Consider the following 27,708-nt stretch of genomic DNA (forward strand, 5'->3'; position numbering starts at 1 on the left):
TCACGCTGTTGGGTGATCAAGTACTAGATCTTATTCATGCTTTCTAGCTATCATTTTGTACTCTTTAACCATCCCCACTTCTCCAGCTCCTACTCCCCAATTACCCTTCCCAACCTCTGGCAACTGTCATTCTACTCTCTATCTCTGTGGGCTCAATTGTTTTAATTTTTAGCTCCCAGAAATATGTGACAAGTTTGTCTTTCGGTGCCTGGTCTGTTGTTACAAATGACAGAACCTCATTCTTTTTTATGGCTGAATAGTACTCCATTGCATATATGGGCCATATTTTCTTTATCCATTCTTCTGTTAATGAACACTTAGGTTGCTACCAAATCTTAGCTATTATAACTTGTGCTGCAATAAACATGAAAGTGCATATATATCTTCAATAAACTGATTTCCTTTGTTTTGGGTATGTATCTAGCAGTCACATTGCTGAACCATATGGTAGATCTGTTTTTAGTTTTCTGAAGAACCTCCTGGCTGTTCTCCATAGTACCTATGTCATTTACATTTCCACCAACAGTGTACCAAGATTCTCTTTTCTCCATATCCTTAACATCATCCATTATTGCTTGTCTTTTGGATGCAAGTCATTTTAATGGGGGTTAGATGATATCTCAATGTAATTTTGATTTGCATTTCTCTGATGATCAATGATATCGAGCACTTTATCATATACCAGTTTATGATTTGTGTGTCTTCTTGTGAGAAGAGTCTATTCAAATCTTTTTTGTATTTTATATTTGCATTATTGGATTATTTTGTATATAGTTGTCTGAACTCCTTATATATTCTGGTTGTTAATCATTGTCAGATGGATAGTTCGCAAACACTTTCTCTCATTCTGTGGGTTGTCTCTTCACTTTGTTGATGGTTTCCTTTGCTGTGCAGAAGCTTTTTAGTTTGATGTGATCCCGTATGTCCATTGTTGCTTTGGCTGCTTGCGCTTATGGAGTATTAATCAAGAAATATTTGCCCAGTCAAATGTCTTGGAAAGTTTCCTTGGTGTTGTTGTTGTTTTTTTTTTTTGTTTCTTTTTGGTTTTTTTTTTTTTTTTTTGTTTCCCAGCAGTTTCATAGTTTGAAGTATTAGACTTAAGTCTTTAATTCACGTTGACTTGATTTTTGTGTATAATGAGAGAGAAGGGTCTAGTTTCAGTCTTCTGCATATGGGAACTCAGTTTTCCCAGAACCATTTCTTGATGAGACTGCCCTTTCCCCAATGTATGTTCTTGCCACCTGTGTTGAAAATGAGTTCACTGTAAATGTATGAATTTGCTACTGGGTTCTCTATTCTGTTCCATTGCTATATGCACTGTTTGTATGCCAGTACCATACTCTTTTGGTTACTATAGCCATGTAGTATAATTTGAACTCAGGTGATATTCCTAGTTTTGTTCTTTTTGCTCAGGATAGCTTTGGCTATTGTGGGTCTTTTGTGGTTTCCCATAAATTTTATTTTATTTTATTTTATTTTTTTAAATTTTTTTAATTTTTTTTTTATTATACTTTAAGTTCTACGGTACATGTGCATAACATGCAGGTTTGTTACATATGTATACTTATGCCATGTTGGTGTGCTGCACCCGTCAACTCGTCAGCACCCATCAGTTCATCATTTATATCAGGTATAACTCCCATTGCAATCCCTCCCCCCTCCCCCCTCCTCATGATAGGCCCCGGTGTGTGATGTTCCCCTTCCCGAGTCCAAGTGATCTCGTTGTTCAGTTCCCACCTATGAGTGAGAACATGCGGTGTTTGGTTTTCTCTTCTTGTGATAGTTTGCTAAGAATGATGGTTTCCAGCTGCATCCATGTCCCTACAAAGGACGCAAACTCATCCTTTTTTATGGCTGCATAGTATTCCATGGTGTATATGTGCCACATTTTCTTAATCCAGTCTGTCACAGATGGACATTTGGGTTGATTCCAAGTCTTTGCTATTGTGAATAGTGCCGCAATAAACATACGTGTGCATGTGTCTTTATAGCAGCATGATTTATAAAACTTTGGGTATATACCCAGTAGTGGGATGGCTGGGTCATATGGTACATCTAGTTCTAGATCCTTCAGGAAACGCCATACTGTTTTCCATAATGGTTGAACTAGTTTACAATCCCACCAACAGTGTAAAAGTGTTCCTATTTCTCCACATCCTCTCCAACACCTGTTGTTTCCTGACTTTTTAATGATTGCCATTCTAACTGGTGTGAGATGGTATCTCATTGTGGTTTTGATTTGCATTTCTCTGATGGCAAGTGATGATGAGCATTTTTTCATGTGTCTGTTGGCTGTATGAATGTCTTCTTTTGAGAAATGTCTGTTCATATCCTTTCCCCACTTTTTGATGGGGTTGTTTGTTTTTTTCTTGTATATTTGTTTGAGTTCGTTGCAGATTCTGGATATTAGCCCTTTATCAGATGAGTAGATTGCAAAAATTTTCTCCCATTCTGTAGGTTGCCTGTTCACTCTGATGGTAGTTTCTTTTGCTGTGCAGAAGCTCCTTAGTTTAATTAGATCCCATTTGTCAATTTTGGCTTTTGCTGCCGTTGCTTTTGGTGTTTTAGACATGAAGTCCTTGCCCATGCCCATGTCCTGAATGGTATTACCAAGGTTTTCTTCTAGGGTTTTTATGGTATTAGGTCTAACATTTAAGTCTCTAATCCATCTTGAATTAATCTTCGTATAAGGAGTAAGGAAAGGATCCAGTTTCAGCTTTCTACTTATGGCTAGCCAATTTTCCCAGGACCATTTATTAAATAGGGAATCCTTTCCCCATTTCTTGTTTCTCTCAGATTTGTCAAAGATCAGATGGCTGTAGATGTGTGGTATTATTTCTGAGGACTCTGTTCTGTTCCACTGGTCTATATCTCTGTTTTGGTACCAGTACCATGCTGTTTTGGTTACTGTAGCCTTGTAGTATAGTTTGAAGTCAGGTAGCATGATGCCTCCAGCATTGTCCTTTTGACTTAGGATTGTCTTGGCAATGTGGGCTCTTTTTTGGTTCCATATGAACTTTAAAGCAGTTTTTTCCAATTCTGTGAAGAAACTCATCGGTAGCTTGATGGGGAAGGCATTGAATCTATAAATAACCTTGGGCAGTACGGCCATTTTCACGATATTGATTCTTCCTATCCATGAGCATGGTATGTTCTTCCATTTGTTTGTGTCCTCTTTTATTTCACTGAGCAGTGGTTTGTAGTTCTCCTTGAAGAGGTCCTTTACATCCCTTGTAAGTTGGATTCCTAGGTATTTTATTCTCTTTGAGGCAATTGTGAATGGAAGTTCATTCATAATTTGGCTCTCTGTTTGTCTGTTACTGGTGTATAAGAATGCTTGTGATTTTTGCACATTAATTTTGTATCCTGAGACTTTGCTGAAGTTGCTTATCAGCTTAAGGAGATTTTGGGCTGAGATGATGGGGTTTTCTAAATATACAATCATGTCATCTGCAAATAGGGACAATTTGACTTCTTCCTTTCCTAACTGAATACCCTTGATTTCTTTCTCTTGCCTGATTGCCCTAGCCAGAACTTCCAACACTATGTTGAATAGGAGTGGTGAGAGAGGGCATCCCTGTTTTGTGCCAGTTTTCAAAGGGAATTTTTCCAGTTTTTGCCCATTCAGTATGATATTAGCTGTGGGTTTGTCATAAATAGCTCTTATTATTTTGAGGTACGTTCCATCAATACCGAATTTATTGAGCGTTTTTAGCATGAAGGGCTGTTGAATTTTGTCAAAAGCCTTTTCTGCATCTATGGAGATAATCATGTGGTTCTTGTCTTTGGTTCTGTTTATATGCTGGATTACGTTTATTGATTTGCGAATGTTGAACCAGCCTTGCATCCCAGGGATGAAGCCCACTTGATCATGGTGGATAAGCTTTTTGATGTGCTGCTGACTCCGATTTGCCAGTATTTTATTGAGGATTTTTGCATCGCTGTTCATCAGGGATATTGGTCTAAAATTCTCTTTTTTTGTTGTGTCTCTGCCAGGCTTTGGTATCAGGATGATGTTGGCCTCATAAAATGAGTTAGGGAGGATTCCCTCTTTTTCTATTGATTGGAATAGTTTCAGAAGGAATGGCACCAGCTCCTCCTTGTACCTCTGGTAGAATTCAGCTGTGAATCCATCTGGTCCTGGACTTTTTTTGGTGGGTAGGCTATTAATTATTGCCTCAATTTCAGAGCCTGCTATTGGTCTATTCAGGGATTCAACTTCTTCCTGGTTTAGTCTTGGGAGAGTGTAAGTGTCCAGGAAATTATCCATTTCTTCTAGATTTTCTAGTTGATTTGCGTAGAGGTGTTTATAGTATTCTCTGACGGTAGTTTGTATTTCTGTGGGGTCAGTGGTGATATCCCCTTTATCATTTTTTATTGCATCTATTTGATTCCTCTCTCTTTTCTTCTTTATTAGTCTTGCTAGAGGTCTGTCAATTTTGTTGATCTTTTCAAAAAACCAACTCCTGGATTCATTGATTTTTTTGGAGGGTTTTTTGTGTCTCTATCTCCTTCAGTTCTGCTCTGATCTTAGTTATTTCTTGCCTTCTGCTAGCTTTTGAATGTGTTTGCTCTTGCCTCTCTAGTTCTTTTAATTGTGATGTTAGAATGTCAATTTTAGATCTTTCCCGCTTTCTCTTGTGGGCATTTAGTGCTATAAATTTCCCTCTACAACTGCTTTAAATGTGTCCCAGAGATTCTGGTATATTGTATCTTTGTTCTCATTGGTTTCAAAGAACATCTTTATTTCTGCCTTAATTTCATTATGTACCCAGTAGTCATTCAGGAGCAGGTTGTTCAGTTTCCATGTAGTTGAGCGGTTTTGATTGAGTTTCTTAGTCCTGAGTTCTAGTTTGATTGCACTGTGGTCTGAGAGACAGTTTGTTATAATTTCTGTTCTTTTACATTTGCTGAGGAGTGCTTTACTTCCAATTATGTGGTCAATTTTGGAATAAGTGGAATGTGGTGCTGAGAAGAATGTATATTCTGTTGATTTGGGGTGGAGAGTTCTATAGATATCTATTAGGTCCGCTTGGTGCAGAGATGAGTTCAATTCCTGGATATCCTTGTTAACTTTCTGTCTCGTTGATCTGTCTAATGTTGACAGTGGAGTGTTGAAGTCTCCCATTATTATTGTATGGGAGTCTAAGTCTCTTTGTAAGTCTCTAAGGACTTGCTTTATGAATCTGGGTGCTCCTGTATTGGGTGCATATATATTTAGGAAAGTTAGCTCTTCCTCTTGAATTGATCCCTTTACCATTATGTAATGGCCTTCTTTGTCTCTTTTGATCTTTGATGGTTTAAAGTCTGTTTTATCAGAGACTAGAATTGCAACCCCTGCTTTTTTTTGTTCTCCATTTGCTTGGTAGATCTTCCTCCATCCCTTTATTTTGAGCCTATGTATGTCTCTGCATGTGAGATGGGTCTCCTGAATACAGCAGACTGATGGGTCTTGACTCTTTATCCAGTTTGCCAGTCTGTGTCTTTTAATTGGAGCATTTAGTCCATTAACATTTAAGGTTAATATTGTTATGTGTGAACTTGATCCTGCCATTATGATATTAACTGGTTATTCTGCTCGTTAGTTGATGCAGTTTCTTCCTCGCCTCGATGGTCTTTACATTTTGGCATGTTTTTGCAATGGCTGGTACCGGTTGTTCCTTTCCATGTTTAGTGCTTCCTTCAGGGTCTCTTGTAAGGCAGGCCTGGTGGTGACAAAATCTCTAAGCATTTGCTTATCTGTAAAGGATTTTATTTCTCCTTCACTTATGAAACTTAGTTTGGCTGGATATGAAATTCTGGGTTTAAAATTCTTTTCTTTAAGAACGTTGAATAGTGGCCCCCACTCTCTTCTGGCTTGTAGAGTTTCTGCCGAGAGATCTGCTGTTAGTCTGATGGGCTTCCCTTTGTGGGTAACCCGACCTTTCTCTCTGGCTGCCCTTAAGATTTTTTCCTTCATTTCAACTTTGGTGAATCTGGCAATTATGTGTCTTGGAGTTGCTCTTCTCGAGGAGTATCTTTGTGGTGTTCTCTGTATTTTCTGAATTTGAATGTTGGCCTGCCCTACTAGGTTGGGGAAGTTCTCCTGGATGATATCCTGAAGAGTGTTTTCCAACTTGGTTCCATTTTCCCCCTCACTTTCAGGCACCCCAATCAGACGTAGATTTGGTCTTTTTACATAATCCCATACTTCTTGCAGGCTTTCTTCATTTCTTTTTCTTCTTTTTTCTTTTGGTTTCTCTTCTCGCTTCATTTCATTCATTTGATCCTCAATCACTGATACTCTTTCTTCCAGTTGATCGAGTCGGTTACTGAAGCTTGTGCATTTGTCACGTATTTCTCGTGTCATGGTTTTCATCTCTCTCATTTCGTTTATGACCTTCTCTGCATTAATTAGTCTAGCTGTCAATTCTTCCACTCTTTTTTCAAGACTTTTAATTTGTTTGCGCTGGGTACATAATTCCTCCTTTAGCTCTGAGAAGTTTGATGGACTGAAGCCTTCTTCTCTCATCTCGTCAAAGCCATTCTCTGACCAGCTTTGATCCGTTGCTGGCGATGGGCTGCGCTCCTTTGCAGGGGGGAGATGCGCTCTTATTTTTTGAATTTCCAGCTTTTCTGCCCTGCTTTTTCCCCATCTTTGTGGTTTCATCTGCTTCTGGTCTTTGATGATGGTGATGTACTGATGGGGTTTTGGTATAGGTGTCCTTCCTGTTTGATAGTTTTCCTTCTAACAGTCAGGACCCTCAGCTGTAGGTCTGTTGGAGATTGCTTGAGGTCCACTCCAGACCCTGTTTGCCTGGGTATCAGCAGCAGATGTTACAGAAGATAGAATATTGCTGAACTGCGAGTGTACCTGTCTGATTCTTACTTTGGAAGCTTCCTCTCAGGGGTGTACTCCACCCTGTGAGGTGTGGGGTGTCAGACTGCCCCTAGTGGGGGATGTCTCCCAGTTAGGCTACTCAGGGGTCAGGGACCCACTTGAGCAGGCAGTCTGTCCCTTCTCAGATATCAACCTCCGTGTTGGGAGATCCACTGCTCTCTTCAAAGCTGTCAGACAGAGTCGTTTGCATCTGCAGAGGTTCCTGCTGCTTTTGTTGTTGTTGTTGTTAACTGTGCCCTGTCCCCAGATGTGGAGTCTACAGAGACAGGCAGGTTTCCTTGAGCTGCTGTGAGCTCCACCCAGTTCGACCTTCCCAGCGGCTTTGTTTACCTACTTAAGCCTCAGCAATGGTGGGCGCCCCTCCCCAAGCCTCGCTGCTGCCTTGCGGTTAGATCGCAGACTGCTGTGTTAGCAATGAGGGAGCCTCCGTGGGCGTGGGACCCTCCCGGCCAGGTGTGGGATATATTCTCCTGGTGTGCCCGTTTGCTTAAAGCGCAGTATTGGGGTGGGAGCCACCCGATTTTCCAGGTGTTGTGTGTCTCAGTTCCCCTGGCTAGGAAAAGGGATTCCCTTCCCCCTTGCGCTTCCCAGGTGAGGCGATGCCTCGCTCTGCTTCAGCTCTCGCTGGTCAGGCTGCAGCAGCTGACCAGCACCGATTGTCCGGCACTCCCTAGTGAGATGACCCTAGTACCTCAGTTGAAAATGCAGAAATCACCAGTCTTCTGTGTCGCTCGCGCCGGGAGTTGGAGACTGGAGCTGTTCCTATTCGGCCATCTTGCTCCGCCCCCTCCCATAAATTTTATAATTGTGTTTTCTATTTCTGTGAAGAATGTAATTGGTATTTTGATAGAGATTACACTGAATCTGTAGACTGCTTTTGGTAGTATGGGCATTTTAACAATATTGATGCTTCCAATCCATGAACATGGAATATCTTTCCATTTTTTTGTGTGTCCCTTTCAATGTCTTGCAACAATCTTTTATAGTTTATTGTAGAGATCTTTCTCTTATTCGGTTATTTCCTAGGTATTTAATTTTATCTGTAACTACTATAAACTGAATTTAAATTTCTTTTTCAGATTTTCACTATTGGCACATAAAAATGTTACTGATTTTTGTATGTTGATTTTGTATCCTGCAAATTTACTGAATTTATTGATCAGTTCTAATAGTTTTCTGTTGAAGTCTTCAAATATAAGATCATCTCGTCTGCCAACAAGGAAAATTGGACTTATTGCTTTCCAATTTGGATGAACATTTTTTTTTTTTTTTTTTTTTTTTTTGAGACGGAGTCTCGCTCTGCCGCCCAGGCTGGAGTGCAGTGGCCGGATCTCAGCTTACTGCAAGCTCCACCTCCTGGGTTCACGCCATTCTCCTGCCTCAGCCTCCCACGTAGCTGGGACTACAGGCGCCCGCCACATCGCCCGGCTAGTTTTTTGTATTTTTTAGTAGAGACGGGGTTTCACCGTGTTAGCCAGGATGGACTTGATCTCCTGACCTCGTGATCCGCCCGTCTCGGCCTCCCAAAGTGCTGGGATTACAGGCTTGAGCCGCCGCGCCCGGCCGGATGAACATTATTTCTTTCTCTTCTCTAATTGTACTAGCTATGACTTCTAGTACTATGTTGAATAACAGTGATGAAAGTGAGCATCCTTGTCATGTTCCAGAACTTAGGGTAAAGACTTTCAGTTTTTCCCCACTCAGCACAGTACTAGCTGTGGGTCTGTTGTATGTGGCATTTATTATGTTGAGATACGTCACTTTTATACCCAGTTTTTTGAGGGTTTTTTTTTTTTTTTATCATGAGGGGATATTGAATCTTAACAAATGTTTTTTTTTCTAGCATCATTTGAAACAATCGTATGGTTCTTGTCCTTCATTCTGTTGATATGCGGTATTATATTGATTGATTTGCATGTGCTGAATGATCCTTGAGGTCTGGGATAAATCCCACTTGGTCATGATGATCTTTTTAATGTGTTGTTGAATTTGGGTTACTAGCATTTTGTTGTGGATTTTTACATCAATGTTCATCAAAGACATGGGCCTGTGTTTTTCTTTTCTCTTTTTTTGTTTGTTTTTGTTTTTTTAATGTGTCTGTGGTTTTGCTATCAGTATGATACTGGCCTCACAGAAGGTGGACACATTCCTTCGTCTTCTATTTTTCAGAATAGATTGAGTGGAATTGGCATTAGTTCTTTAAATGTTTGGTAAAATTCAGCAGTAAAGCCATCAGGTCCCAGGGTTTCCTTTGCTGAAGGACTTTTTATTACAACTACCATCTCATTACTTGTTACTGGTCTGTGCTGGTATTGGAATCATGGTTCAATTCTGGTAGGTTGTATATGTCTAGGAATTTATTCATTTTTTTCTAGGTTTTCCAATTTATTTACATGTATTAATAGCTGCTTATAGTAGCTTCTAAAGGTCTCTTGAATTTCTGCAGTATCAATTGTAAGGTAACCTTTTTCAATTTTGATTTTATTTCTTTGGGTTTTCTATCTTTTTTTCTTAGTCTTGCTAAATGTCTGTCGAGTTTATCTTTTCAAAAAACCAACTTTTTATTTCATTGTTCTTTTGTATTATTTTCTTCATCTCCATTGCATTTATTTCAGCACTGATTTTTATTATTTCTTTTCTTCTACTGATTTTGGGTTTGGTTTGCTCTTGCTTCTCTAGTTCTCTAAGATGAATTGTTGGGTTTTTTATTGAAAGTTTTTCTACTTTCTTGATGTAGGCACTTACCACTACAAACTTCCCTCCCAGTTTTGATATGTTCTGCTTCCATTATCATTTATTTCAAAAAACTTTTAAAATTTCCTTCATAATTTCTTAATTGACCAACTGATCATTCAGGAGTATACTGTTTAATCTCCATGTATCTGTATAGTTTCCTCAATTCTTCATTTTTAATTTCTAGTTTTATTTCATGGTGATCAGAGAAGATATCTGATATTATTTCAAATTTTTGAATATTTTAAGGCTTATTTTGTAGTCTTAGGTATGATCTATCCTTGAGAATGATCCATGTGCTAAGGAGAAAAATGTGTGTTTTGCAGCCGTTGGATGAAATATTCTGTAAATATATATTAGGTTCATTCAGTCTATAGTGTGGATTAAATCCAATGTTTCTTTGCTGATTCTCTGTATGGACGATCTATTCATTGCTGAAAGTGGGATGTTGAAGTTTTCAGCTATTATTGTACTGGGGTCTATCTCTCTATTTAGCTCTGATAATATTTGCTTTATATATCTGGGTGCTTCAGTGTTGGGTGTATATTTACTTACAGTTGTTATATCCTTTTGCTAAATTGACCCCTTTATAATTATATAGTGACCTTCTTTATCTCTTCTTATAGTTTTAGTCTTGAAATCTGTATTGTATGATATCAGTATATTTCAAGTATACTTACAAATATGATTACATTATTATAATGTTCTGTTTTTCTATGTACATATTATGTACATAGTGCTAGTACTATTATGCAATAATATTATTACCTTTACTGCGAGTTTTGTACCTTCAGATGATTTCTTTTTGCTTATTAACATCCCTTCCTTTCTAATTGAAGTACTCCCTTTAGCATTTCTTGTAGAACAGGTCTGATATTGATGAAATCCCTCAGCTTTTATTTGTCTGGGTAAGTCTTTATTTCTCCCTCATGTCTGAAGGATATTTTCACCAGGTATACTGTTATAGGGTAAGAGTTTATTCCTTCAGCACTTTAAATATGTAATGCTACTTTTTCCTGGGCTGTAAGGTTTCCACTGAAAAGTCTGATGCCAAATGCTCTGTTGTATGTTATTTGTTTCTTTTCTCTTTCTGGTTTTAGGGTTCTTTCCTTATATTTGCTTTTGGGAATTTGACTTTTAAATGCTTTGAGATAGTCTTCTTTTTTTTTTTTTTTTTTTTTTTCCAGGTTAAATTCACTTTGTCCTCATAAGTGCCCATGCTGTGGGCTGTGGCGTTATCAGCCCCATTGAAGAGATGGGGAGACCCCGGCCCACAAAGGGGAAGGGGTTTGCCCAGGGCTCCAGTGGCAGAGCAGGCCTAGAAGTGGGTAGCCTGGGGTGCATTGGGTCAGACCGTCTCCCTCTCCCAGGCTCAAACTCCAGCACAAGGCCCGCGCTGTGGCTAGTGTGGGGCCCAAAGAGGAACGGAGGTGGGAGAGATGAGGACCAAGGAACCTTCCTGAGTGCTCCCTAGGCCAGGGCAGGAACAAGAAATGGGTTTCTTAAATTTGCCCCACCCCGAAAGATACAACTTTCATGCTTGAAGGATTAATTTGAAGTACCGAGATGGTGGGCAGGTGTGAGTTCCCAGAAAGACTGGTGGGTTCTGTGGGGCTGAGTGCATACTGTGGGGTGGGTGGTCCCTGAGGGGTGCTGGAGTGCCCCATTCCAGTGCAAGGAGGAGCTGAGTCGGAATAAGGGGTCCCGGGAAGGGCAGGCCAGGGGCACAGCTGCCTGCTGGCAGGGCGAGGGCAAGCACAGAAGTGCCCTGCAGGGGCCCCTTGCCCTCTTCTCAGAGCAAAAAAATGATAGACGGCTGCATGCTCCAAAACTGACAGGCACAGGACCCAGTAACCACTGAATAACAAAGGTCTCATGAAAGAAGTGCTGTTCTCCCAGAGTCCTGCCCTCCCCTCCAGCACACAGCACAGCCATCAAACTGTCTGTCGGGTGCAGAGTAACCCGAGGGAGTCTGGGGACTCTGGAATGTGGGGGTCTCAGCACTGTCTACCCAAGAAGCCTGCTCGCCAGGGCTGCAGTGGGCCACTTCATTCTTGGCGTCAGCCTAGGTTAGTGTCCCTCTGCTCCAGATGGCTCACGTCTGTCCAGTCATTCTTCTGGGGTCACTGTAGGGTACAAGAGCTACGAACAGATTCCGACAGTCCCTCTTTGTCCAGGGTATCAGCTTCCCAGCGAGATTCCCTCATCTTGACCTGCTCCTTCAGGTATTCAGCTCGGGCCATGAGGTTCTGAACCTCAGTGTGAAGCAGCTCCCGCCTCCGGCCCGGGGGCTCCGCTGCCAGCAGCAGCAGCAGCTCCCCCAGACTATGCTGGTACAGGTCCAGGGCATCCTGCTCCCCACCAGCGGCCTCCTCCTTGGCCATGGCAGCTGAAGCCACTTCCAGGGCAGCTAGGAGGCGTGGCTTGTCCCGGGCCATCTCTCTGAGCAGATCTCGGGCAGAGGTCCCCTGCCTCAGCAGGGCCTGATTGGAGGAGGAGACGATGGCCTTGAGCTCCTCGGCCCTGGCCATGTACTGCCCCACCTTTGCCTTAATTGCCTCCTTCCGCTGGGCATCCGCCTCATAGTGCAGGGCAGGTACGAAGAAGTCCAGAGCCTTGCAGTAGAGCGATAAGGCGGCTGCTGCATCCCCCTCCTGGTCTTTCTTCACAGCCTGCACCACCAGGGTGGTTGCTCGATCCAGACTCTCCCTACTGGGCATGTGCTCCAGGTCCACCCAGGGGTGCGCAAAGAAGTCCTGGAAGGAGATGCGACGGCTGGGGTCCCGCTCCAGGAGCCGCTGCAGTAGGTCCCGGCAGTCTCGTGAGAGCAGGGGCCGCGGGGGGAGCTCGATGACCCGGTTGCTACGGATCTTCTCTTCCAGCTCCAAGAACGACCTGGAGGCAAAGGGGGGCTGCCCGAAGAGGGCTTCATACAGGATGACCCCGACGGACCAGAGGTCTACGCGGGCGTCATACTGCCGCTGGCACACCATCTCGGGGGCCATGTAGAGTGGGGAGCCACGGAGCACATGCTTCTCATCCCACGGGGACATGTGCTGTGCAAAACCAAAGTCTGCCAGTTTTAGGTGGGGCTTCTCCAAGGAGCTCAGCAGAATGTTCTGTGGCTTCAGATCCAGATGAGAGATATTGCGTTCATGCAGGAACTGCAGGGCGCTAGCTAACTGCTGCATGAAGACACGCGCCACCTTCTCAGGCAGAATCCTGCGGGTACGGATGAAGCGAGACAGGTCACCCCCTGCGCAGAACTCCATGATGAGGTAGATATTGTCACTGTCCCACTGAAAGTCTTTCAGCTGCACAATGTGGGGGTGTCGAATGCCCTTGAGGATCTCAATCTCTGTCAGGAGGTTCTCCACCGATGCCTTGTTCAGACTTTTCTTGGCTACACACTTTATGGCTACCACCTCCCGAGTGTCCTTCTTGGCGTAGGCCTTGTACACCGTGGCGTACTTGCCGCTGCCCAGGCGCTCGGTGAGGATGAAGCCGTCCAGGCGCGGGGGGCCCCAACCGGGCCCCGCCATATCCCGGCTGCCCGCGCCCGCGCAGGCGCTTCCTCGAGATAGTCTTCTTTAGATTAAATGTGCTTGGTGTTCTTTAACCTTCTGTGTGCTTGAATAATTATATCTTTCTCTAGGTTTGTGAAGTTCTCCGATATTGTCCTCAGAACAAACTGTCTACCTTTATCTCTCTCTTTGCCTCAATTTTAAGACAAATAACTGTTGCCCTTTTGAGTATCTTGTAGGCATGCTTCATTCTTTTTTATTCTGTCCTGTCTCCTAAATATGTTTTCAAACAGCCCATCTTCAAACTCACTAATTCTTTCTTCTGTTTGATCAATTCTCCTGTTAAGAGGCTGCTGCATTCTTCAGTGTGTCAACTGCATTTTCCACCTTCAGAATTTCTGCTTGATTCTTAAAAATTGTGTCAATCTATTTGTTAAATTCATCTGATAGGATTCAAATTCCTTCTCTATGTTATCTTGAATTTTACTGAGTTTCCTCAATAATTCTGTCTAAAAGGTCACATTATCTCTGTCTCTCTGAGATTGATCCTTGGTGCCTTATTTAGATTGCTTGATGAGGTCATGTTTCCTGGATGGTCTTAATGCTTGTGGATGTCCATTAATGTCTAGACATTGAAGAAGTAGGTATTTATTGTATTCTTCGTGGTCTGGGCTTGTTTGTACTCATCCTTCTTGGGAAGGTGTTCTAGGTATTCTAAGGGACTTGTTTATTGTGACTAAATTTTTGGTCAATGCAGCTATGTCTACAATGGGGGCACTCCAGGGTCAGTTACACTGAGGATCTTACAGACTCATAGAATTACCACATTGGTGGCCTTGTACAAGATCTGGAAGAATTCTCTGGATTACTAGGCAGAGATTTTTGTTCTCTTCCATTACTTTCTCCCAAACAGAGTCTCTGTGTGTGTGTGTGTGCTTAGCTGCCTGGTGCTGGGCTGGGGGAGACATAATACAAGTTCCCCTGTGGCCATCACCACTGAGACTTTGCTGGGTCTGACCTGAGGCCAGCACAGCACTGGGTGTTGCAGAAGGCCCGCTATAACCACTATTTGGCTGCTACCTACATTCACTCAAGGCCCTGGGGTTCTACAGTTATCAGTTACCAACACTAGCCAGGCCTGTGTCCTTTTTTTCATGGCACCGAATTCCCCCAGCCCCAGATGGTTCCAGAGGTGCCCTCTAAGATTCAGGGCCTGGAGTAAGAACCTTTAAGAATCTACTTGGTGCTCTATTCTACTGCAGCTGAGCTGGCACCCAAGCCACAAGACAAGTCTTTTCCACAAGCATAGAAGTCTCTTCCCTTGGACACCACTGCACAGGCCCATGGGGAGTACTAACAGGCTACTGTCAATGTTCATTCAAGACCCAAAGGTTCTTCAGTCAGCTTGTGGTGAATGCTGCCAGGCCTGGGACCCATCCAGGTGGTGAGCTCCCCTCTAGCCTAGGGAAAGTCCCAAAATGCCATTCAAGAATCAAGTCCTGGATTCGGGGACCCCAAGAGCCCACTTCCTGCTCTACAACACTATGGCCAAGCTAGTGTCTAAGCTGCAAGACAAAGTCCCCTTTTCTCTCCCATCTGTTTTTCTCAAGCAGAAGTAGTGTCTCCCTGTAGCCACCACAGCTGGGAATGTGCTGGATCACACCTGAAGCCAGCATGTTTCAGAGTCTCACTCAATGCCCATGACAGGTACTGCCTGGATATTGCTGCTGATTAGGCAAGGCCCAGAGGCTCTTTAGTCAGCAGGTGATGAATCCTGCCAGGGCTAAGTCCTTCTCTTCAAGGCAACACATTCCATTCTAGCCCAGGGTATGTCTAGAAATGTTATCTGGGAGCTAGTGCCTAAAATAGGTGCTTAAAGACTCTACTTTGTGCCCTATCCTACTGTGGCTGAGTGGGATCCAAGTTGCAAGACAAAGTCCTGTTTACTCTTCACTCCTCTCCTCAAGTAGAAGAAAGGAGTCTCTTTCAGAGCTACCAGTTGCATTGCTTGGGGTCAGAGGAGGGGTTGCAGAAGCCCTCCCTTGGCTACCATGTCTTGTGTCTCACTAGGTCATATGACCCTCACATCCACTGGCTCCAAGCCTAGCAGAGCACTAGGACTTGCCTAGGAGTTGCAGTCCTTGTGGCTCAGACTGCCTTAAAGTTTATTTAGGACCCCAGAGAATTTTAGCCCATAGTGGTGAAGTTTGTGGATTCCTGAGTTCCAACCACTGGGATGGACAATTTCTCTCCTATAAATCACTTTTAAGTCTAGTATAAAAGATAAAATACAAAAAGTATCAAAAACAACTACAGCTAGCATATTTATTAATGGATACACAATATAAAAATGTATAAAATGTTATATAAATAAAGTGGGGGGGCTGGGGGAAAAGCAAACTATAGAGGTTTTGTATGCAATGGAAATTAAGTTATCAGTTTAAATTTGATGGTTGTCACTATAAGACGTGTTATATATGCCTCAAGGTAACCACAAGGAAAAAACTTCTAGTAGACACAAAAAACATGAATCAAAGCAAAAATTCAATAAAATACAAAAGAAGACAGCAAGATTGGAAGAAAGAAACAAAAGAACTACAAAACAGGCCAGGCATGGTGGTGCACGCCTGTAATCCCAGCACTTTGGGAGGCCGAGGTGAGTGCAATATGAGGTCAAGAGTTCGAGATCATCCTGGCCAAGATGGTGAAATCCCATCTCTACTAAAAATACAAAATTAGCCGGGCGTGGTGGCAGGCGCCTATAATCCCAGCTACTTGGGAGGCTGAGGCAGGAGAATTGCTTGAACTCGGAAGGTGGAGGTTGCAGTGAGCCAAGATCGTGCCATTGCACTCCAGCCTGGGTAACAGAGTAAGACTCCATCTCAAAAAAAAAAAAAAAAAAAAAAAAGAACTACAAAATAGTCAGTATTTGTCAGTAATTATTTTAAATGTTAATGGATTAAATTCTCCAATCAAAATACAAAGACTGGTTCAACAGAAAAAAAATATGTAAAATCCAACAATATGCTGTCTATAAGAGGCTCACTTTAGCCAAAAGGATACATACCCAAAAAGTGAAGACATGAGAAAAGATAATCCATTCAAATAACCAAAAGAGAACAAGAGTGGCTATAGTTACATCAGACAAAATAGACTCCGTCAAAATCTATCAGAAGACATGAAGAAGGTCATTAAATGATAATAAAGTGGTCAATTCATTAAGAGGATATAAAAAATTGCACATAATACATGCACTCAACATTAGAGAATCTAAATATATAAATTAAATGTTAACAGAACAGAAGGGAAAAATAGACAGCAGTACAATAATATTAAAAGACTTCAATATCCCACTTTCAAAAATGGATAGATCATATAGACAGCAAATCACTAGGGAAACAGTGGTCTTTAAAAGTAGTACAGACCAAATAGACCTAACAGACATATATAGAACATTCCATCTAACAGCAGTAGAATATACATTTTTCTCAAGTGCACATGGAACAGTCTCCAAATAGATCAGATGTTGGGCCACAGAACAAATCTTAACAAATTTAGAAAAAACTAAAATTATCTCAAGTATCTTTTCTGACTACAATATAAAATTAGAAATCAATAAAAGAAGAAATTAAAAATGAAAAAATAAAAGTGAAAAAAATCACAAATATGTGGCAATTAAATAATACACTCCTTAATAGCCAATGTGTAAAAGAAGAAATCAAAACCAAAATCTTGAATTTCTTTAAACAAATGAAAATGGGCACACAATAAGAGGGAAGTACATAACAATGAATACCTACGTTAATAAAAGAAGAAAAATTTCAAACAACTTAACTTCTCACCTCAAAAATTAAAAAAAAAACAAATAAAGTGCACAAAGTCATCAGCAATAAGGCTATATTAAAAATTAGACCAGAAATAAATGAAATAGAAAATAGAAAAATAATAGAAAAGATCAGTAAACCTAAGAGTTCATCTTTTTGAAGATAGATAAATCTTTAGCTAGATTACCCAAGAAAAAAAAGAAAGAAGACTCAAATTTAAAATTTTATAATGGAAAATGGACACATTAAAATGATAGAACAGAAACACATGGAATTATAAAAAGACTATATTGAACAATTATATTCCAACAGATTAGATAGCTTAGTAAAAAAATAAGTTCCTAGAAACATACAAGATGCCAAGACTGCATCATAAAAAATAAAATTCTGAATAGATCAATAGCAAGTAAGGAGATTGAATCAGTAATAAAATCTGCTCCCATCAAAGAAAAGCCCAGGACTAAATGTCTTATTTTTGGAGACAAAGTATTGCTCTGTCACCCAGGCTGCAGTGCCATAGTGTCCTTGGCTCATGGCAACCTCCATCTCCTGAGTTCAAGTGATTCTCCTGCCTCAGCTTCCCAAGTAGCTGGGATTACAGGCACTCACCACTACACCCAGTTAGTTTTTGTATTTTTAGTAGAGATGGGGTTTCACTGTGTTGGCCAGGCTGGTCTTGACCTCCAGAATTCAAGTGATCTCCTTATCTAGGCCTCCCAGATTGCTGGGCTTACAGGCGTGAGCCACTGTGCCTGGCAAAAGAACTAGATGTCTTGATGAACAGATTCTACCAAGCTTTAAAAAATTAATGCCCATCCCTCTCAAACAGTTCCAAAATGTTTACAAGAATGACACGCTCTCTAACTCATGTCAAGGCCAGCATTGCCCTCATACCAAAGCTGGACAAGAGTGCTACAAGAAAATTACAGAGCAATATCTCAGATGAATATAGATACAAAAGTCTTCAACAAAATACCACCAAATCAAATTCAATAGCACATTAAAAGGATCATACACCATGATCAGGTGGGATTTATCCCTGGGATGCAAAGATGATTCAACATATACAAATCAATAAATGTGATACATCATATTAACAAAACGAAGGATAAAAATCATATGACGATCATCTCAACAGTGTGGAAAAAGCGCTTGACAAAAATCAATGCTTTCCTGATAAAAAGCCTCAACAAATTTGGTACAGAAGGAACGTACCTCAACATAATAAAGATCATATATGACAATCCCATAGATAACATCATACTCAGTGCTGAAAAGCTGAAAGCATTTCCTCTAAGATTGGGAATGAGAAAGCGTACTCACTCTCACTATTTCTATTAAACATAGTATTGGAACTCTTAGCCAGAGCAATTAGGCAAGAAAAAAATGGGAAAGGAAGAAGTTAAATTGTCTCTGTTTATAGATGACATAATCTTATATGTAGAAAAACCCTAAAGACTCCAGGAAAAAAAAAAAAAAAAAAAAAAAAAAAACTTTTAAAACTGATATATGAACCCAATAGTTTCAGGATAGAATGTAAACATTCAAAAACCAGTTGCAGTTCCATGTATTAACAAAGAACTCTCTAAGAAATTAAGAAAACTATCCATCTTAGTCTGTGGGCATTGCTATAAAAGAATACCTAAGGCTAGGTAATTTATAAAGAGAAAAAATTTATTTGGCTCATAGCTTTTCTGGCTGTACAAGAAGCATGGCACCAGCTCCTGGTGAGAGCTCAGGCTGCTTCCACTCACGGCAGAAGGTAAAGTGAAGCCAGTGTGTAGAGATTACAAGGCAAGAGAGAAAGAAGAGGGAGCTGACAGGCTCTTTTTAACAATCAGCTCTCATGGGAACTAACAGAGCAAGAAATCACTCAATACATCAAGGAGGACACCAAATCACTTATGAGGAAACTACTCCCACGATCAAACACCTCCCATTAGGCCTGACCGCTAACACTGGGATCAAATTTCAACATGAGGTTTGTGGGGTCAGATATCCAAATTATAAAACAATTCCACTTACAATAGTATCAAATAGAATAAAATACTAAGAAATAAATTTAACCAAGTTGATGAAAGATTTATACACCGAAAACTCTAAGACACTGATGAAAGAAACTGAAGACAAAAACAAGTGTAAAAATATTGCATGTTCGTGAACTGAAAGAACTGCTGTTTTTAAAATGCCCACGCTACCTAAAGCATTTTCAGATTCAATGCAATCTATCAATATTAAAATGCTATTTTTTACAGAAATAGATAAAATTCTGAAATTTGGTAGCCACAGGAGATCACAGATAGATGTAGCAATCTTGAAAAGGAACAAAGCGGGAGGTATCACACTCCGTGATTTCAATTTGTCTTATGAACTATAGTAATCAAAATAGTTTGGTACTGGCATAAAAACAGACACCTAGGTCAATGGAATAGAACAGAAAGCCCAGAAATAAATGCACACATCTACGGTTAACTAATCTTTGGCAAGGGCTCCAACTATACACCATAAGGAAAGGAAATTCTCTTCAATAAGTGGTTTTTGGGAAACTGGATACTCAAATACAAAAGAATAAAACTGGATCTTTGTCTTGCACTGTACACAAAAATTAACTCAAAATGAATTAAAGATTTAAATGTAAGATCCAAAACTGTAAAACAAAGCTTCTTGACATTGGTTTTGGCAAAGAGGTTTTGGATATTGACACGAAAAGCACAGGTAACAAAAGCAAAAATTAAAAAAGTAGTTAACTACAACAAACTAAAAACCTTTTGCACAGCAAAGGAAACAAAAACTGAGAAGGCAACCTACTGAATGGGAGAAAATATTTGCAACTATATATCTGATGAAGGGTTGATATTCAAAATGTATGTAGAACTCACACAACTCAATGGCAAAAAAATAATAACAATAACTCAATTTAAAAATGGGAAAAAGGCCTGAACAGACATTTTTCCAAAGAAGGCATACAAACAAATGGTCAAGAAGTATATTAAAAAGTGCTCAACATCAATAATCATCAGGGAAATGCACATCAAAACTACAGTGAGATATCACATCATGCGTGTCAGAAGGGCTAAGAGATAAATATCTGAAAGAATGTGGAGAAAAGAAAACACTTGTCCATTGTAGGTGGGAATGTAAATTGGTTTTGCCATTATGGAGAATAGTATGGAGTTTCCTAAAAAAATTCAAAATAGAATAATCATATGATCCAGCAAGCCCACTTCTGGGTTTATATCCAAAGGAAATGAAATCAGTATCTTTAAGAGATATCTGTACCCTCATACTTATTGCAGCATTATTTATAATATCCAAAAGATGGAAACTACCTAAGTATCCATCAATGGGTAAATTGGATAAATGAATAAAGAAAATGTGGTACATATACATAATGAAATATTATTCTGCCATAAAAAAACAAACAAACCTGTCATTTTCAACAACATGGATTAACCTGTAAGACATTATACTAAGTAAAATAAGCAAGATATAAAAAGGCAGATAGTCTGTGATCTCACTTATATAAAATCATATACAAAGGTGAATCTCATTGCAACAGAAAGAGTGATGACTGCCAGGGGATGGTGGTGGAGAAAATAAGGAGACATTGATTCAAGGGTGCAACCTTTCAGTTATAAGTTGAATAAGTTCCAGGGATCTAATGTACAGAATGGGTGGTGAAGAATGTGTGAATTAATTTGATTGTGATAATCACTAAGAAATGTATGCATAAAAAATCACAATGCACACTTTCACTATATACAACCTTTGTCAATTAAAAATTTTTAAGTAAAAAATAAATAAAATTGTACCTCTGGTTTCTGAGATTCTGCTTATTTTTTATCCACTCTTTTTTCTCACTCCCTTTTAGATTAAACCCCTCTTCCATTATACTGTTAATCCTACTAATTTATTTATTTAATATAATACATTTCTCTGTTTTAAAATTCCTTTTTTTTCTTTTTTGATACAGAGTCTCGTTCTGTCGCCAGGCTAAAGTGCAGTGGCACCGTCTCGACTCACTGCAACCTCTGCCTCCTGGGTTCAAGCAATTCTCCTGCCTCAGCCTCCCCAGTAGCTGAGACTACAGGTGCCCGCCACCACACCCGGCTAATTTTTGTGTTTTTAGTAGAGATGGGGTTTCAACATGTTAGCCAGGATGGTCTCAATCTCTTGACCTTGTGATCCGCCCCCTCGGCCTCCCAAAGTGCTGAGATTACAGGTGTGAGTCACTGTGCCTGGCCCATTTGGTTCTTTTAATAATTTCTTATTTCTCTGCTGAGATTTCTTGTCTTTTTGTTCATTTCAACCATATTCCCTTTCATCTCTTAAAGCGCAGTTTTAATACCTGCTTTAATTTTCTTGCCTAGTGATTCCAACATGTGGGTGATTTTAAGATTGCCATCTGTTGATTTTCTTTATCCTTAAGAAAGGGTAACATTTTACTGGGTTGAAGTAATTATGGGTTTTTTTGTTTGTTTGTTTTTGTTTTGTTTTAAGATGGAGTCTTGCTCTGTTGCCAGGCTGGAGTGCAGTGGCACAATCTTGGTTCACTGTAACCTCTGCCTCCTGGGTTCACACAATTCTCCTGCCTCAGCCTCCCGAGTAGCTGGAACTCAAGATGCCCGCCACCACATCCGGCTAAATTTTTGTATTTTTAGTAGAGACAGGGTTTCACCATGTTAGCCAGGATGATCTCGATCTCCTGACCTCGTGATCCACCCACCTTGGCCTCCCAAAGTGCTGGGATTACAGGCGTGAGCCATCGCACCCAGCCAATTATGGGTTTTAACTTAGACATCATCAATGTTAATTGTGGATACTCCAGATAGTGTCACATTGACCCAAAGAGTGCTACTATCGTTGTTTTCATGGGACATTAATTTGGCTAATCTCATATTGAAAAATTTGTGCTTTTTGGATCTCAGTTTGGATTGATTTCAGTCTGCCCTGTGCATGTGTAGTTCAGGGGTCAGCCAAAGACTTAAGCCAGAATTTATACACACAATTTCTCATCTCTGTCTCTTTACTTTCCTATGTTCTTCCTCATTCTCTGACATCCCTGATCCTTCCCAGAGTTCCTATAGACTACAGAGAAAGCAATGGGCTTTCTCTTGGAGTTTAACTGTCCCATGTTGCCACTATAATTGGAGATGCCCTCAGAAAAAGCCTCAGAAATGTGAAACTCACTTCACCTCATGACATTTGCTTAATACAAAGTTTGAACCTATTTTGAACTATTTCTCTAGTCTCATCCATTCTCCAAAACCTTTAAATAGCTGTATTGTGTTTTGTTATGCTTTGCTTTTATTTTTTGTTTTTGTTCAGAGTTTATAGCTACTATTTGCAGGCTGGTTGTTTGATTGGATGTTTATTTCTCCACACAAGAAGCAAAATTCTTGTATCATTATTAATCCTAAGAACAGAAGGTTACAAAGAAACAGAAGGTTACAAAGAAACAGATAACAGAAGGCTCTAAAAAAGTACCAAGAGATACAAATAAAACTTGAATTAAAAAAAAAAAAAACAAAAAACAAACAAACAACAACAAAAAAAAAAACGACAAACATGTCCCTGGCTTCTAGGAGAGGGCTGAACAAAGGCAGATAAAGAGGCAATAAAGTAGGTAATAAGTACATTTACAGAAATATGTACCATCAAATAGGTAAGAATGCAAGCAAAATTTATATATAACAAAAAGTTTTAGAAGTAGAAAAAATGTTAGTAAATAGTTCGTATTGTCTAACAATCAATCTGTCACCCAGGCTTTGTCACCCAGGCTGGAGTGCAGTGACATGATCATAGCTCACTGCAATTTCAAACGCTAGCCTCCTGAGCAGCTGGGACTACAGGCATATACCACCACACCTGGCTAATTTTCTATTTTGTTTTTTGTAGACACAGGGTTTCACTATGTTGCCCAGACTGGTCTTGAACTTCTGGGGGCTCAATCAATCCTCCCTGCTTGGCCTCCCAAAGTGCTGGGATTATAGTGTGAAAGGAAAATAAATCTTGGGGTCCAAAATCACTAAGTTAAAGGGAAAACTCAAGCTGGGAACTGCTTAGGGCAAACCTGCCTCCCATTCTATTCAAAGTCATCCCTCTGCTCACTAAGATAAATGCGTATCTCATTGCCTCTTTGGCAAGGCTAATCAGAAACTCAAGTATGCAACCAATCTGTCTCTAATCTACCAATGGCCTGGAAGCTCCCTCCCACTTGGAGTTGTCCTGCTTTTGCTTCGAGTTGTCCTGCCTTTACGAACCAAACCAATGTTCATCTTACATATGTTGATTGATGTCTCATGCCTGCCTAAAATGTGTAAAACCAAGTTATGCTCCGACCATCTTGGGCACATGTTATCAGGACCTCCTGAGACTGTGTCACGGGCAGGCGTCCTTAACTTTGACAAAATAAAGTTCCTAAATTGACTGAGACCTGTCTCAGATTTTTGCAACAGGCATGAGCCACCATGCCTGGCCTCAAAAGTTTCAAAACCAACACTCTTCATCAGATCCCAGAACCAAAGAAGGAAAAAACAATTGAAGAATTTATGTCTGCAGTTATGCCAAGATTTACACTAATGCATACCACATCTCAAAGACTGAAGAACTCTCTCAAAAACTGGCAATAATTAAGTTTCCAACCAAATTATATTTTCTAAATTAAAAATAAGCACACACCCAAATATAAAATTTAAAAAAAAAAACCCTGAAGCTAAAGCACATTCACCTTATAGAAAAAGTGGAGTCCATCTCTCTATTTTATAAATGCATTTTCAGACTTGATGCATTATAGGACATGGTAACCTCAAACAGCAAGGAAAAAATCTTATTTAAAACTCAGTAAGAATATAATCTGTGCAAGAAATCTATCATTTTAAATAATTTCATTAAACTGTTTTTTCCTTTGGTATACCCCTGGATGTAACACTATTAGGTTATAGTGAAAAACACCCTCAATTAACTATCAAAAAGTATGGTTCCACCATTAAGCAACTATGAGACTTTGGACAGGTCCCTTCACCTATCTAGGCTTCAGTTTACTCATGTGAAATGTGAGGCTAGAACAGATGGTTTCTGCTTTCCAGATGCAAAATTCTAAAACTACATAACCTTATTTCTAGGCTCTTGAATAATTGAAAGATTCTTGTACAATTTCTAAAAAATAGATTTGGCAAATTCCTCAGATCTCAGGCCCAAAGAAAATATTTCAGGAGAGATATATTATGCCTTTCACACAAGTGCAAAAAAATTAAAAATGTAGACTCCCACATACAATCTCAAGCAAATCATCAACTGACATCTGATGCTGTCTTACCTACAGAGATAAGAAGCTTGTTTACATCTGTACTTCAGGTGAGTGTGATAATTTTGTGAATGGTATGTTAAAAATAATTTCAAATTTGAGGATTAAGCAATGAGAAATGTGCTGTAAATTTCAAGAAAAAGATGGTGCAATATTGTTTAGGATTCTGAGAACTTTAGATCTATCTTCTTATAAAAACTTCTGCTTAGAAACAAAGAAATAAACAAAAACCAGGATAAACAATACAATGCTCTTTCCAACTTGCTGGAATTACATTCACTCAGAAAAACATTTATTAAGCACCTAATTGGTACCAGGTGTACTGTCCTCTATGCGACACATACACATAGAAAATAATTTTGTATCTGCTTTAGTGAGTTTGTAATATGCCAGAATAAATACATGCTAAAAGGCATATATACATAAATAATATAATGCATTGCAATAAGAGGTAAGTACTACGACAGAGGGACACAGAAAGTCCTGTGCCTCAGGTTTTACTCCCTGCAGGGCACTAAGCTATTTTGAATCACACTGCAAGAGGTGGCCAACCACACAGCATGCAGTGCATCAGTACTATCCAGGGAAGAAAAGACTACTACGTGGTTAAGAGAGCCTGAAAAAACAGAAGCAGAGAGGTGGACCTAGAAAACTAGCAAGTCAGTTGAAGGTCAATATGTGCCTACCTGGAAAATAGGGTCCAATTACTGGGCAGAAGGCTAGGACCCAAGGGTGATTCTGTGCAACTGGGGGAGGTGAGAAAGGAGAGAAAGGAAGTGAGTATTCTGTTGTGGGAAGAAGGGTATTCCAAGATGACAACACACCAAGAGCATAACCATAGATGAAGGAATTCTGAATTTCTTCTAGTTTCCCATCTCATGATCATGACAAAACAAAATATAATAATTTCTACCAGTCTACAGATTCTGGCAGGCTAAATTAAACCTGAAGATAAGCACAAAATTATATTCCAGTTCCTACTTACAACTTCTGTCACATAAAGGGGTACTTACATAGTTCATATGTGCAAACTGAGTTGCATCCTTTCTAAATCGTTTTATTTAAATGTGAAATGTTTGGAATTGGGTATCACTGGTCTTCATTTTGTTTTGAAAAGGCAATATGAATGAATTAATCTATAATCATGCTAATAACAAAATAAGAATTTTAACTCCTTCCTTTGAAATGAAAAGACACATCCTTTAGCCAAGAGCTTCCAAGTTTAATTTACGATTCACAAAAATCTACAAACATAAATTACATAGTAGAAGTTTCCCTTATTCTTACTTGAATATAACTCTAATCATTTGAATATCAGTTTTAACAAAATGAATAAGAGTACAACAGAGTTCAGATGAAGCTCGTTTCTTGCCAAAATCCGTATGAATGCCAAATACCTTCCAAGCACAAATAAATCCTGCCCTCCATTTAAACAAACAAATAAACAAACAACAAACAAAACACCAAATTTCCTAAGATTGGGCAATCACTACTAAGTGACTACTAAGTAGTGAGTAAGAGCTAAGGGAAACGGAGTGAACTTTAGGTCACCAGGGCACCGTACACTGAAAAACATGTGCTGCGCTTCTTCAGAAACAAGCTACAACAGCAGAAAGACAAGGTACCTTATATCTTGTTTATAAATCTTACTTTATAAAGGAGAAAAAAGAATGGAAGAAAGGGAAACCATAGTCCGTTATATCCTATTTTGTGCTAGGCACTTAGACAACGTTTTATCATTTAATTGAAACTTGAGTTGAATCGTTAGCAGGAGCAGAGAGCGGAACCCAGAGAGCCCTGAGCAGCTCCATCACCGCCCCCGGCCTAGTTACCCTCACCCCAGAAGGAGTCACAACCCTGTGCCAGCAGGTCACCATTACAGCAACCACAACCCTGAGCAAAGATGCCCAGGCAGCCAACCCCAAGCCGGCACCACCTGCAGGGGCGCAGGGAACAGTGGCAAGGGCGACCTCACAAGCGGCGCCTGCTGGTGGGGATAAGATCATTGCAAGGAAGATTCGGGGAACAGTAAAATGGTTCAACGTAAGAAATAAATGGTTTCATCTATGGGAATGGCACCAAGGAAGATGCAGTTGTACAGCAGAATGCCATACAGAAGAATAACCCCAGAAAGTACCTTAGCAGTGTAGGACACGGAGAGACTGTGGAGTCTGATGATGTTGCAGCAGAAAAGGGTGCAGAGGCAGCAAATGTTACAGGCTCCTGTGGAGTCCAGTTCATAGCGGTATATAATGCAGCTGACCGTAACCATCATAGACGCTATCCATGTGGTCCTCAAGCAATTACCGGCAGAATTACCAGAATAGTGAGAGTGGAGAAAAGAATGAGGGATGGGAGAGTGCTCCCTTAGGCTCGGCCCAACAATGACGGCCCTGCTGCAGGCGAAGGTTCCTGCCTTACTACACGCGGAGACCCTACGGAAATCGGCCACCATATTCTAACCCTCCCTTGCAGGGAGCAGCAACGGAGGGTGCTATCAACCGGGGTGCAAGAGCACAAGGTAGGCCAGTGAGGCAGGATATGTGTATGGTTTATAGACCATGATCCTTCAGGGAACCTCCTCGCCAAAGCCAGCCTAGAGAGGACGGCAGTGAAGAGGGTAAAAAAAATCAAGATGAGACCCAGTATCAGCAGCAACCTCAACATTGGTGCTGCTAAAACCCCAGTTATATATGTAGACGCCCAGAAAACCCTAAACCACAACATGGCAAAGAGACAACAGCAGCCGGTCCAACAGTCAAGAATTCTGTGCCCGGCCGGGCGCGGTGGCTCAAGCCTGTAATCCCAGCACTTTGGGAGGCCGAGACGGGCGGATCACGAGGTCAGGAGATCAGGACCATCCTGGCTAACACGGTGAAACCCCGTCTCTACTAAAAAATACAAAAAAAAAAAAAAAAAAAAAAAAAAAAAAAAACTAGCCGGGCGAGGTGGCAGGCGCCTGTAGTCCCAACTACTCAGGAGGCTGAGGCAGGAGAATGGCGTGAACCCGGGAGGCGGAGCTTGCAGTGAACCGAGATCGCGCCACTGCACTCCAGCCTGGGCAACAGAGCGAGACTCTGTCTCAAAAAGAAAAAAAAAAAAAAAAGAATTCTGTGCCCAAGGCAGAAGGTTGAGTAAATGCTGGTCTACTATCTCCACCATCATCCAGTTTAGTCATCCAACAAGAAGAAATGAATATGAAATTACAGCAATAAGGAATGCAGGAAAGATTGGAACTGAAGACCTTAAGTGCTTGCGTGTTTGTTTTTTGCCCACTGATCAGATAACCAGAACTACCTGCATTATCTATCAAGTATGGGGTTTTAAAAATTATTTTTACCTAAAGACATGTCTTTTTGTTAATAACAAAAGTTGTTGTTGTTGTTGTTGTTGTTGTTGTTGTTGTTGTTTGTTTGGTTGGTTTTTCTCAACATGCCTTTA

At 40.4% G+C, this 27,708-nt stretch overlaps 2 protein-coding genes and 1 pseudogene across 4 annotated transcripts in view; 1 reads left to right on the top strand and 2 right to left on the bottom strand.

Moving 5' to 3' along the window:
* ZBTB20 (zinc finger and BTB domain containing 20) overlaps window positions 1–27,708 on the bottom strand; it is an 831,659-nt gene that overhangs the window by 589,972 nt on the left and 213,979 nt on the right. The gene's annotated exons all lie outside the window — the stretch shown is intronic.
* Window positions 10,775–13,185, bottom strand: LOC115900469 (serine/threonine-protein kinase ULK3). Its single transcript, XM_030941370.1, has one exon. The coding sequence runs from the start codon at window positions 13,153–13,155 to the stop codon at window positions 11,737–11,739; it is 1,419 nt and encodes a 472-aa protein (XP_030797230.1). The 5' UTR covers window positions 13,156–13,185; the 3' UTR covers window positions 10,775–11,736.
* The window catches only part of LOC104675125, a 184,031-nt pseudogene continuing 178,933 nt past the window's right edge, over window positions 22,611–27,708 (top strand).

The sequence above is a fragment of the Rhinopithecus roxellana genome, chromosome 1 (genome assembly GCF_007565055.1).
Source record: "Rhinopithecus roxellana isolate Shanxi Qingling chromosome 1, ASM756505v1, whole genome shotgun sequence".
In the NCBI taxonomy this organism is placed as follows: domain Eukaryota; kingdom Metazoa; phylum Chordata; class Mammalia; order Primates; family Cercopithecidae; genus Rhinopithecus; species Rhinopithecus roxellana.

Bases quoted from the DNA above. Each gene is read 5' to 3' on its own strand.
- LOC115900469 (XM_030941370.1), bottom strand. From the start codon at position 13,155: ATGGCGGGGCCCGGTTGGGGCCCCCCGCGCCTGGACGGCTTCATCCTC.